Consider the following 12,922-nt stretch of genomic DNA (forward strand, 5'->3'; position numbering starts at 1 on the left):
AAACTCTTGATTTGCTTTGCGCCTTCTGAAGGCTTTCAATGCCACCAGTACTTGGAAGACCCTCGTTTACTTTCTTCAGATTACTCCGAAATGGTTATTCCTGAGGCCTACACACACATGCGGGCATACATATACTGACACACACACACACACACAAACACACACACAAAGAGCAACACCCAATTTCTGCAAACACAACCAGCACACAAACCTGTATATGCACAAGCTCACAAATACATACACATGCACGCACACACACACTCTCTCTCTCTCTCTCTCTCACACACACACACACACACACGCGCACAAAGAGGCGAATTTTAAAAACCATTTCATTCAAGGGCATCTTGCTCTTTTAGGATTCAGACAGCGAACTCAGAAGGCGCATGGCTGCCGCCTTTTAGATATTTCATTACCAAAAGGTATTCATTTCATTTTGGCCTCAAATCCCTTGTCGTCACAACTCTCTCAAGACGCCATGCCACTGTTTTTTTCCCCCTCTTACCTCCTATTCCTCCCTTTCCCCGAAACATTTGGAGATGTCACTGAGGATTTGACCATGCTGCTTTCCCAGGGTGACTTGGGGCCTGGCAATGCCCCCCCCCCCCAACCGACACACACACGCACACACACACACACAAAACCCTGATGGAATATTGTGTTCAGTGGAGCGTGCTTGTTTCAGAGCAGTGAATTTTACTCTTGTCTGGTTTTCCGCGGTATGGCGAGTCTCCCCCTCTTTTACCATCAATGGACTCGGGTTGACAGGTGTGTGAGTGTGTGTGTGTGTGTGTGTGTGTGTGTGTGTGAGACAATTACTCAGTGTTAAAGGAAAACGAGTGAGGTTCGGTCAGGACCTCGCCACAGAAGTAAAAAAAAAATGAAGCTGAGCAAAGAGAGAGAATAAATGAAAAAGAAAGAGGACCCAAAAGTTTATAGGGAGAAGGGGAAGGAGAGAGAAGGAGCATCTTGACATTTTGGTCTTTTCCATTCACCCAGACCCTGACACCTTCAGGCCTCTGACGTTCGGCTGTCCCAACAGTGCCTGAGGCAAAGTCAATCAATAAAGGCATTTCTGAGCAGGCATCTTAAATGCGTTTTCACAAAATGTTCAGCAAAGTAGCCTGCCAGAGGACCATGCAGCAGAGAATTGAGTCTGGAGGCAGCCACTCTGGACAGCTTCTCATCCTGTATTACACTTGCTGTAGTGAAGAAGAGCGAGGGACTCTTGTTAGCGACACGAGTTGTCATATGCATGTGGGATGGATGTGTGGTCACCCTAATATGTGTGCCCTCTAACTAAGTGGGTCTTCAACATCGCTCACTGGCACAGGGAGAAAAGAGGAAGAAACGGAGAAGTCAGCCTGCTGAAAGCCCTAACACGCAGCACACAGATAAGCAGCGGACTTGAGCCGTCAAAGTCAATAGTTTCGAACCCCAGTCCAGAAGAATGTTGGTTGAGGAACCTGAATGGGTAATGTGCTCCCCATCCTCCAACAACTACAAACAGGATGCCCTTTAGCAAGGCACACAGCCACCAAAGGCCAGCAATATTAGGTAGTTCCCATGTGAGAATACACACTGCTATAAGAATATGAAGTGGGACACAGTTTTCAAGGGCATGAAAATCTGCCTTGGACAGAACGTGTTTCAAAAAAGTTACATAAAGTGTATGTGTATGCACACACCAGGCAAACACAAACGCAGACACAAACACACATACAGACAGAGTGACTTACATCAGTGACATTTGTGACCCTGGTGGGTGCACTGAGGGCGGGATTGGGGGCATTCTTGTTGCCGGCCTTGAGGGCAGCATCCCTGCGTGCTTGCTCCAGAAGAAGTCTGGCTCTCTCCTTCAGCTCCTCCTGACGAGACTGTGCCTTCTGCAAGACCGAGAGAGAGAGGGAAGAGAGACAGAGAGACAGAGAGACAGAGAGACAGAGAGACAGACAGACAGACAGACAGACAGACAGACAGACAGACAGACAGACAGACAGACAGACAGAGACAGACAGATAGAAACAGAGTGCAACAGAGTGAAGAGGATGGGACACATAGAGACACAGGAAAATGGAGATGGAGAGAAAAAGCAGGGAAAGCGATAAAGCGGAAAAAGGCGAATAGAGAAAAACCGTGAGAATAAAGAGTAAAGGAGATACATGGGGAAAGAAGAACAGTAAGATAGAGGAAAGGAGGGAAAAAACAAAAGAGCAGGGAAGAGAGAGAGAGGGAGAGAGACAGGAGGGGAGAGAGGGACACACATGGGAGGGTGGAGGTCACAGGAAACAGGGTGAGTTTGCAAAGATAATGACGGAGGCAATCAGAGCTGAACTCAGCTCATTTTCAGTGAAATACATTAATAGATAAGGAGTCCTTTGCACATCAAAAACTCCTTTGCTTGCAGGTTTATTGGCGATAGAAAGTTTTAAGTCTCACGCTCACAAGGAAACTCCCTCCTATAAACAAACGGATGAAACGGTTTGACGTGGAGGAGGGCTTGTTCAATAAAACATATTCGCTAGGTAGAGTTTTTACTTTCTCACAAGTCCAACATCTACCAGTTCACTCACCTTTTCAGTGGGGGGACTTGATACAGGGACAGGAGCAGGCTCCTTAATGAGAGAGAGAGAGAGAGAGAGAGAGAGAGAGAGAGAGAGAGAACATAAAAATAATGTAAATATTACAGCACATTTCTTTTAGTTGACCAAACACAGGTAGCAAATTTTGAGTATTTGCTTTGAACCAATGAAGGCTGTGGATATTGAAAATATCCCGACATGCTTCATTTGTTTTAAAACAATGCTGAGCCTGTTGAATTTTGCAGAATTTGTGAGTGTAATCTAATTAAGAGATAGCAGCAACAAGCAGTAAGATCTAACGCATACACACACACACACACACACGCAACTTTATTCAGCAACATATTCTTCCCTACACTCCCCTGTTGCATTATGGGGAAGGTAGCTCCCCTGTGGCACGCACTGTACTGGGTGCTGTGATTTAGGAGGGCAAGACAGCTCTCAGAGGACAGCTACATACATACATACATACATACACACACACACACAGACACACACACTGGTTGTGCAGGCTCGCACATATACACACATATAGCGAGCTTAGCATCTTATCTGCAAGGTAATCCTGGCTGTATTATAAGGGGGCACAAGGCTGGGAAAACATGGTTGTGAGCTTACATTTAGCTTCCAGAGCGGTATGCTGCAGCCCGGCTGTTTGGAACATCACAAAATGTTTATTCTTTGACAACTCACATCTGGCCCGGGAGCCCGGCAAGGCAACATCCCGCTAACTAGATAACAGCACATCAAAATGGGGTGTCATGACTGTGGCGACCCCTTCCCTGACCTTTTGGCTTGTAAACAGGGGCTGGTAATCTGGGGGTTAAACTCGCACACGCAGACAGACAAGTGTTTACCTTGCGAGTGTTTGTGCGCGTGTGCATGCGTGCATGTGTCTGTGCGAGAGGAGATGAGGTGTGTTCTGCGCAAGGCGTCTCCACGCCTGAGCGGTCACGGCACCAACTGCCATCAACTGTAGGGATGAGAAATATAATGAAAAATATAATGAAATGTCAAAGGAGAGGACGGGGGGCGGGGGGGAGTGCGGCGGTTAGGGATGTTTCTCGGACGTTTTTTCCTACGGTCGCCACATGTTAAAAGGCCCCAGACTCGCCGTGTCTGGGACAGGTGGACTGACGACAAAATCTAATGAGGGATGAGGGATTGCTGTATGGTCATTTCGGTAAAAAAAGAAAAAAAATGGCACTGATGATGTCACTACTTGCCACTTACTCGTTACCGCCGGGAGGGAATTACAGTGCACCTCTTCCTCTTGTCTCACAACAGATGTGGACATGGATACTTCAATCATGAAAAAAATATAAAATAAAACAAAAATGTGAAATAAAATATGTGGAAGAAGCCATTTAAGAGCCAGGCAGGTACATTCAGGCACAGGGTCTCAGAATCGAATCGTCTGTCCTAAACGTTGCTGTCAAGACGGATCCAAAGGTTGGACGAGGAACGCATTTTACATTATTATATATGAAGTGATGAATATGAATGTAGTGATAGTTGGACATCCCTCTCACCCAGTGCTACTTGTCATGTCTCTCTGGATAACTCTGCACAGTGAACCTGTTTCCTTATATAAGTGTTTGTACACAATGCATGGGCTTCCATCCATCCATCCATTATCCAAACCGCTTATCCTGCTCCCAGGGTCGCGGGGATGCTGCAGCCTATCCCAGCAGTCATTGGGCGGCAGGCAGGGAGACACCCTGGACAGGCCACCAGGCCATCACAGGGTCGACACAAACATTCACACCTAGGGACAATTTAGTGCGGCCGATTCACCTGACCTGCATGTCTTTGGACTGTGGGAGGAAACCGGAGCACCCGGAGGAAACCCACACAGACACGGGGAGAACATGCAAACGCCACACAGAAGACAAACCAGGACGATCCCCAAGGTTGGACTACCCCGGGGCTCGAACTCAGGACCTTCTTGCTGTGAGGCAACCGCGCTAACCGCTGCGCCACCGTGCCGCCCATGCATGGGCTTGTCTTAGGGTTGTTTTTTTTAATTAATTTAATTCAATCAGCTGAGAAGCGCTTCAGTTTTTTTCCACAAAATTATTTGTCCCTGTATTTGAAAAGAATATTCACCTACCCTCCAGAAATGATCCACAGCAAAAGTTAATGCCTAATAGTTGGTAGTGCAAAATATATTTTGACAAAAATAGTCAACACTTTTAACTCAATGGTTCTCAATCAGGTCCTCAGAGACCCCCAGTGCTGATGGTTTTCTATTCTGCCAGGTAGTTCATTACATTCGCCTGTTTTGTCAGTGATTCAAGCCTTCTACTCAACACAGAGGTCTGTAACTAACTGCCTGGGAGGAGAGAAAACCAGCAGTATCGCGGCAACCTGAGGATGGGATTGAGAACCACTGCTTTAACTGAGAGTCTGAATCTTAGCTACACACAATAATGAAATAATGGCTGCATTTTCTATTTAAAAGCAGTTTGAAAAACTAGGAAATTGTCAGAGGTCTGCTGAAGTTTGTGCTCTTCTTGAAATTAAGCCTTCAAATAATGATGTATCCTGTATGTGTGTCTTTACTAGATAGGCATCACCTGTTGGGGCGTTTACCTGCTTGGGGGGCATGTCCGTGTGGTTGAGTGGTGGGGGGCTGGTGTTGGAGGCAGGGTCAGACTCAGTGTGGCGAAGGCCGGCCCTTTTCTTCTTGATTAGGTCAGCGTCCCTATTATAAGAAAAGCCCAACTTTTGGTGGGGCGGGGAGGACGAAGGGGCCGCTCTCCTAGTGGGAGATCCTGGTTCTGTACCTCCCACCTCCTCAATGCCCTCCACCACCACCTCCCTCTGCTGTCTCCCCTTCTCCACCTCTGTTTCTGCCCTCTGTGGCAGCTCACTCAGGTCTAATGTATTGGCTTTGGAAAGCTTCCCCCTGTCCTCAGAGGCTGGAGGTGTGGCCTGGGACCTTGGGGCAGGTCTGGGGGTGGAGTCTGTTTCTGAGGTGAGCGGTGCTGTGCGGGGGTAAGGGACAGGTGCTGGAGATGGTGAAGCAGGAGGCTCAGCCTCTGCCAGGGGCAAGTTAGGTGGAACTCCTCCTATGTCTGTCTTCTGTTCCACCTCTGGCCCCTCCCTCTCCAAGGCTTGAGTCCGGTCGCCAAGATTGACGGCCAGTGTGGTGGGCTGGGCGTGGGCCTGGTGGTGTGGTACGTCATTGAGCTCAGCGTAGAACTTGTCCTGACCGATGGATGCGTTGGTGTCAGTCTCAAAGTCGCCCACCTTGTAGGTGCTGCGGCTACTGTTGGCCTCAATCTGCACTACGTTGAGCTCCTCACCAGAGAAGTGGGCCCGAATCTGGTAAAGGTAGGTCATGACTGTCAGTTTATCAGGGATGGCCAGCAACACCATGTCCGACGGCTCCAGGAGACGGGAGATCCCCAGGCTGGCGAAACCATCATATGCCTGTTGGAAAAATTGAAGTAAAATAAAAAATTAGAAAATTCTCGACTGGTCAATATATATAAAACCTTTTCACATGAACCAATCAATCTTTATGTAGCCCCCTTTTTTTTTTTACCTAAAATTAGAGGGCAGTATGTCAGGGCCCAGTGAAGTGGCTGCATATGTCTAGATATGTGCATGTGTGTTAAATGAGTCATGGGGATGGACACGGTAGAGGGTCAATACACTAGCTCCCTCCCTTAAAAAGACAGGGTTTTTAAAAAATTAGGGAAGAAAAAGCTTACTGCTGTGTTTTGAAGAACATGTGATATTAGAGCAAGCGATGAGAGGAACCACAAGGTGAGGAAGAGGGGGCGGGGGGCAATAGTCAGATTTTCTACAACGTATAGGTTAGATCCTTTGCCGAGGGGCAATTACTTTGGATGGCATACTGCATGTAAACATGAGTGTGTGTGTGTGTGTGTGTGTGTGTGCATATGTGTGTGCATGTGTTGCACCAACACCATGGCTGCTGACAGGTCATGTCAGGGATGGATGTCCCCGATAAGAATTGCAGATACCTCAAGACAGAGCGCTTAATCCCAAAGAGAGAGAGAGAGAGAGAGAGAGAGAGTGTGTGTGTGTGTGTGGGTGTGTGTGTCCCCTTATCGCACCCCTGCATCAACCTGCCCACGCTCTCCGTCACGCGTGTAATTGGTCTGATTAGAGTCTGTTGAGAAAATACAGGTGTGATTATCAACCGACGCACACAAAACCCAATCCCCCATCACCCGATAGACTCAGACAGAGACAGACAGAGACGGTTAGGGGAGACAGAAAGAGAGAGAGAGAGAGAGAGAGAGAGAGAGAGAGAGAGAGAGAGAGAGAGAGAGAGAGAGAGAGAGAGAGAGAGAGAGAGAGAGAGAGAGAGAGAGAGAGAGAGAGCGCGAGAGCGAGAGAGAGGATGAAAACCATTATCACAGCCAATGACAGGTAAATAAATAGATTAAGAACACACACACACATACAAACACACTTCCCTGCACCCGCACCCATCCATCTCTCATGTATCACAGCTTGTATCTGGCCTGCTTGATAGCGTTGATCTAATTCCAACCTGTTGCCCCCTTCGTTTGTTTCACTGCCTCCGCAGATCTCCCCAGCCTATCAATCTCTCTCCCCCTCTCTCTCTTCCTCTTCCCGTCTTCTTTTCCTCTTTCCGAGTTTCTTGCCTCCTCACCATTTTTCAACCTTCATTTATCGTGCTGGGGGATTTGTGGAGCATTTGGCTCTTTACTACCCCTTCCCTACTTCCGTCTAACACAGTCTATCACCCTCTTTCTCACACACACACACACACACACACACACACACACACACACACACACACACACACACACACACACACACACACACACAGTCTCCTTCCTAATTTTTAACCCTTGTATTTGTGAGGAACGTGCTTATGAGGAACGTGTGCTCTTCAGTGCTCCGGCTTTGCATCTGTCACAGCTGAATTGTTGAAAGGCTGACCCTCAGCCGTTTCACTGCAGCTCTTAGTGTCCTGCTCAAGTGCTTAGGTGGGAACAGAGAGGGAGCCTTCTTCCAGTTGGTGTAGGAATGAATACTTGGATCAAAAATACCTGCTAATTTACAATGGGGGGGGGGGTCGGAGTCAGTGGAAATTATGGGCTGACCTGATCAATTGAGACATTTATCAATGTACAATTAATCGTGGCATCTTTTGTTGGGGTTGGGGGACGGGTTATTCTCAACCCCTTAGTGCCTTGCCTCTGACTAGTGTGGTATGGGCAAAGCAATATCAGTAGTCTCAATGGGAAATTAAGTGTGTGCGTGTGAGCACAAGTTTGTGAGAGCTTGTATGTGTGTGCATGCAAGGGACAGAGAAACAAAGTATTTATTTTCAGCTTCTGAGTGTGTCTGTGTATGTGTGTGTGTGTGTGTGTGTGTGTTATGAGAATGCATGTATTTCACATTTGCAAGAGTATAGAAAGTGTTTCTGCGTGTCGAAGAGAGACAAGGTTTGCATCAGAGTGAGTGTATATAGGATGTGTGAGATGGTGAAAGACACAAGGTGTGTGTATGATAGAGATTGTGTGTATTTGTGCGTGAATATACATCAAGCATGCAAGATTGCATGAGAGCAAGTGCTTGCAAGTGTGTGAGACAGTGTGTATTATGCATGGAGATGTGTGGACCAGAGGCGTGTATGTGTGTGTGTTAATGTGTGCGTGCAATGTTGCACATGTTTTCAATATAGGCAGGACATGAAGGAAATTGCATTGAAAAAAAAAGGAAGAAAAGAACAAGAGGAGTTTGCATGTTGCCTGTTTAAGTTTCCCTTCCTCCCCTTCTTCTCTCTTTCCCCCGGCGGAGAGAGAGACTGAAAAAAGAAAGAATGGGCGGAATAAGAGGGACTGATTGGGTTTCTAACACGTATTCAGGGCAGCTAAGTGTGCCGACATTGTTCCCCTCCCGCCTGCAGAAGGCTGTGAAAGAGAACGACAAGTTCACCGCTCAATAGGGGCTGCACGAAAGCACGGAAGAATGAAAGAATGAAAGGGAGAAAGGAGAATGGTGCAGGTGGGAGGGAGGCCAAGAGAGAGAGAGAGGGGGAGAGGGAGGGCAAGAGAGCGGGCAAGAGAGTGAGAGAGAGAGAGCGAGGGAGGGCAAGAGAGAGGGGGGGAGGGTGAGAGAGGGAGGGTCAGAGAGAGAGGGAGGGGGAGAGAGGGTGAGAGAGAGAGAAAGGGAGGGCAAGAGAGAGAGAGAGAGAGGGAGGGTGAGAGAGAGAGAAAGGGAGGGCAAGAGAGAGAGAGAGAGAGAGGGCGGGCGAGAAAGAGCGAGAGAGAGGGAGGGAGGGTGAGAGAGAGAGGGAGGGCGAGAAAGAGCAAGAGAGAGGGAGGGGGGGTGAGAGCGAGAGAGAGAGAGGGGGAAGGTGAGAGAGCAGGTGAGAGAGAGAGAGAGAGAGAGAGAGAGAGAGAGAGAGAGAGAGAGAGAGAGAGAGAGAGAGAGAGAGAGAGAGAGAGAGAGAGAGAGAGAGAGAAGATGAATGAGGTGGTTCTTTTGTCAGGACTTGGTTTCAAGGTCCTTCAGTCCTGTTGGATGTCCTCTTGCAGTTACCATCTAGTTAGGAGGAAAGGCCAATGTTATTTGTTTGGACTGAGGTGATAACTAACATGGTAGTCAAAGCCATCATATTTAAACTAGTTACTGACTATCAGTAACAATTAGTTGTTTTTTGCTGGGACAGTTGGTCTATTGCCATATTTGCATTTATATATATATACACATACACACACATACACACACATACACACACATATACATACATACATACATACATACATACATACATACATACATACATACATACATACATATGTACGCACATGTACAAAGAGTTGCTTGTCAAATACTGCTTGTACTACAGACAAAGCTTTAGGTTTATTGCCCCAGGCTCCTGCGCTCTGCCTTTGCCCCGCCCTTTTAGTGATTGACAGCCATGGATGGCTGTCAATCTCCTGCAACTCCCCCACCCCCTTGACGGTTATGCTAGTGGCGTTTTCGTCCAGTGCAGTGATCTATCAGATAGCATGTGAAATGGCTTCTCCTTGCCCTCATTACACACACACACACACACACACACACACGCACATGCACACGCACACACAAGCAGGACACACAATCCAAACCCAAGTGTTCCCGCCATGCAAATGTGTGAAAGAAGTGGGTGCGTGTGCATGAGCAGACACACACAGACAAACCCACGGAGCGGTGTGAGTGCGTCTGCATCTGCGCGCATGTGCGAGCACCCAAACATAAACGTATTCATTGATAAGGGATCTTTTAAAAGGCTGTGAACCTCCTACATATTCACCGGCCTCCTTCTCCCCTCCGCCCCCAATATTGATTGTCCTTATCTGTCATAATTCAGCGCAGTCTGAGCTTATTGCAATCATTCTCCGCAGACAGACCGAGAGGGGAGGAGAGGGGCACGTCTATCAGCCGGACACAAAAGCCAGAGATAGCTATAGTTCCTACACATTCAATTTCTAGGCTTCTTTTTTTTTTTTTAAGACTCTCCAGATTGTGGAAACATCGTTGACTCTTCTACCCGATTAAACATGGACGACCCACTACATTCACACTCTGCACCTTTAAAGAACTGTGTGAAATGTAATGGGTAAAAGTACTGACCACACATGACTACAGTACCAAGAATTACATGAGCACCTTGGAAATTCTTATCTTTCTCACTGGTCTAATTTGTTCTAACATTTTCAGTCCCACTGTCCTGAGATGATCGGTTGGGATTTTCTGAGGAAATGGGGGAAATCTAATACAAAACATCTGAAATATTTAGTTTTTTTACAAAATATCCGAGAACAAAGGCCTTTGTCCCCTGTAACATCTGTGACTACTGAAAAAGACTGAACCTTCAAAATAATCACTACACTCATCATACTTTCCTTTCACTGGTAATACATCCTTTATATTCATACTCTCACCAGTAGAAACCAACTAGTCCAAAAAAATTTTTTTTTTGTTTTTTTTTTTGCATTTTCCATGTTTCTCACAATTGAATAGGATCTCTGGCTAGGAATCGATCTTCTCCCTCTTCCCCCCCCTCCCTCTCTTAAGGTTTCATCCCAGACACAACATCATCTTCACCTGTGGCAGAAATGAGGGCTCTCTTTTTTTGAGTCAGGCAGTATTGCAGACATCTGCCTCTAAATCAAATGCTTCAGGGCGCCATGGTAAACGCATCTACATGCTTCCTCTGAGCCCTCAACACAACTCAGGAATCAGGAATGAGGAACATTTATATGTCATTTCATTTCATGTATGCCCCCAGCCCACAGCAGTGCAACAAAAAGGCAAAAACATATCCACACTACAAGAACACATATATCTAAACTCCAAAAACTCCAAAAACACATATATCCAACGTACCAAAAAAAAAAACTCACTGTCCAAGAGAGCGAACGCCAGCCAGGATGACTGACGGAACTGCCAGTCAACATGGGATAGCAGTTAGCTTAGTCTGCCCCGCTTCCGCGTCCTGCCAGACTGCCCTCGGTGTTTCCTCTTCGGGCGCAGCTCTGGGCAGGGCCGTGGTCCTTGGGCCCATTGGACGCTTCAGACCAGGCTCTCCCAGCCAGACACTCTCGACACATCTACCCACACTCCACACGACGACACCAAAAACACAGTCAACGCCAGGCGAGACCGCCGCCAGACCGCCCTTGGTGTTATCAGAACTGCCTGTCTGCATGGGCAGCAGTTAGCTTAGCATGCCCCGCTTCCGCGTCCTGCCAGACTGCCCTCGGTGTTTCCTCTTCGGGCGCAGCTCCGGGGAGGGGTGTGGTCCTTGGGCCCACTGGACGCATCAGACCAGGCTCCCCCAGCCAATCCAATGCCAGCTCTCCCAGCCAGACACTCTCGAAACATATACCCACACTCCACACGACGACACCAAAAACACAGTCAACGCCAGGCGAGACCGCCGCCAGATCGCCCTTGGTGTTATCAGAACTGCCTGTCTGCAGGGGCTAGCAGTTAGCTTAGCATGCCCCGCTTCCGCGTCCTGCCAGACTGCCCTCAGTGTTTCCTCTTCGGGCGCAGCTCCGGGGAGGGGTGTGGTCCTTGGGCCCACTGGACGCATCAGACCAGGCTCTCCCAGCCAATCCAATGCCAGCTCTCCCAGCCAGACACTCTCGACACATATACCCACACTCCACACGACGACACCAAAAACACAGTCAACGCCAGGCAAGACCGCCGCCAGATCGCCCTTGGTGTTATCAGAACTGCCTGTCTGCAGGGGCTAGCAGTTAGCTTAGCATGCCCCGCTTCCGCGTCCTGCCAGACTGCCCTCGGTGTTTCCTCTTCGGGCACAGCTCTGGGCAGGGCTGTGGTCCTTGGGCCCACTGGACGCATCAGACCAGGCTCCCCCAGCCAATCCAATGCCAGCTCTCCCAGCCAGACACTCTCGACACATATACCCACACTCCACACGACGACACCAAAAACACAGTCAACGCCAGGCAAGACCGCCGCCAGATCGCCCTTGGTGTTATCAGAACTGCCTGTCTGCAGGGGCTAGCAGTTAGCTTAGCATGCCCCGCTTCCGCGTCCTGCCAGACTGCCCTCGGTGTTTCCTCTTCGGGCACAGCTCTGGGCAGGGCTGTGGTCCTTGGGCCCACTGGACGCATCAGACCAGGCTCCCCCAAATCAGGAGGACCAGTTCATGTGCAGAGATTTGATTTGTATAGGTTTCATTGGTGCATCACAACAGCATACAGGGTTTTGCTGTATATTAAAAGAGATGACTTTAGGGCCAATGGGACCTCATGTACATCGTGTAAAGATACAGATCTTATCAAAAATTTGACAATTTATTTTTACCAGCCATCAACCTAGGAAAGGCATTTCCCTGTGTTGCTTATGTCAAGCCAATATCTCCAAAGATACTGTACCTTGAGGGGGTCGATACACATTTGTGGAGGTAACTAGGTGATACAGAACTCTCTCTCTCTCGCTCTCTCTCTCTCTCTCTGTAGTGCAAAGGGGACAGTTTGGTTGGACCAAATGTACACCACTGGCTGCTACAGATCTTCCCAGAGCTGGACACGGTGCCGTGGCTACAGCGCTGTAGCTATTCACCAGCTATCAACGTCAAGGGCATATTCCCCATATTAGTTATATCTAGCCAATTTCTTCAGGGCTATTCGAGCCCCTGGGGGTGGGGGTGGAGGGCAGTTAACAGATATGGGATTGGGTCTCTCGCTCTCTCCTTCTCTCTACTGTGGTTATTGTCAACAGGGTAGCATTCATGCCTAACAGGGCCAGCAGAGGTTATCTCTGAGCCAGAGTGTGTATGAGAGGAGGAAACCAGGCTG

At 48.3% G+C, this 12,922-nt stretch overlaps 1 protein-coding gene across 2 annotated transcripts in view; it reads right to left on the minus strand.

Annotated features, from left to right (window-relative positions):
* The window catches only part of ehbp1 (EH domain binding protein 1), a 256,601-nt gene that overhangs the window by 99,404 nt on the left and 144,275 nt on the right, over positions 1-12,922 (minus strand). For both annotated transcript variants that reach the window (XM_056292313.1, XM_056292312.1), the window contains exons 13-15: positions 5,178-6,020; positions 2,574-2,615; positions 1,740-1,886 (exon numbers count right to left, since the gene is read on the minus strand). In XM_056292313.1, coding sequence (XP_056148288.1) covers positions 1,740-1,886; positions 2,574-2,615; positions 5,178-6,020 — 1,032 coding nt within the window. The remainder of the gene's footprint in view (positions 1-1,739; positions 1,887-2,573; positions 2,616-5,177; positions 6,021-12,922) is intronic.

The sequence above is a fragment of the Lampris incognitus genome, chromosome 13, assembly GCF_029633865.1.
Source record: "Lampris incognitus isolate fLamInc1 chromosome 13, fLamInc1.hap2, whole genome shotgun sequence".
Taxonomy (NCBI): Eukaryota; Metazoa; Chordata; class Actinopteri; order Lampriformes; family Lampridae; genus Lampris; species Lampris incognitus.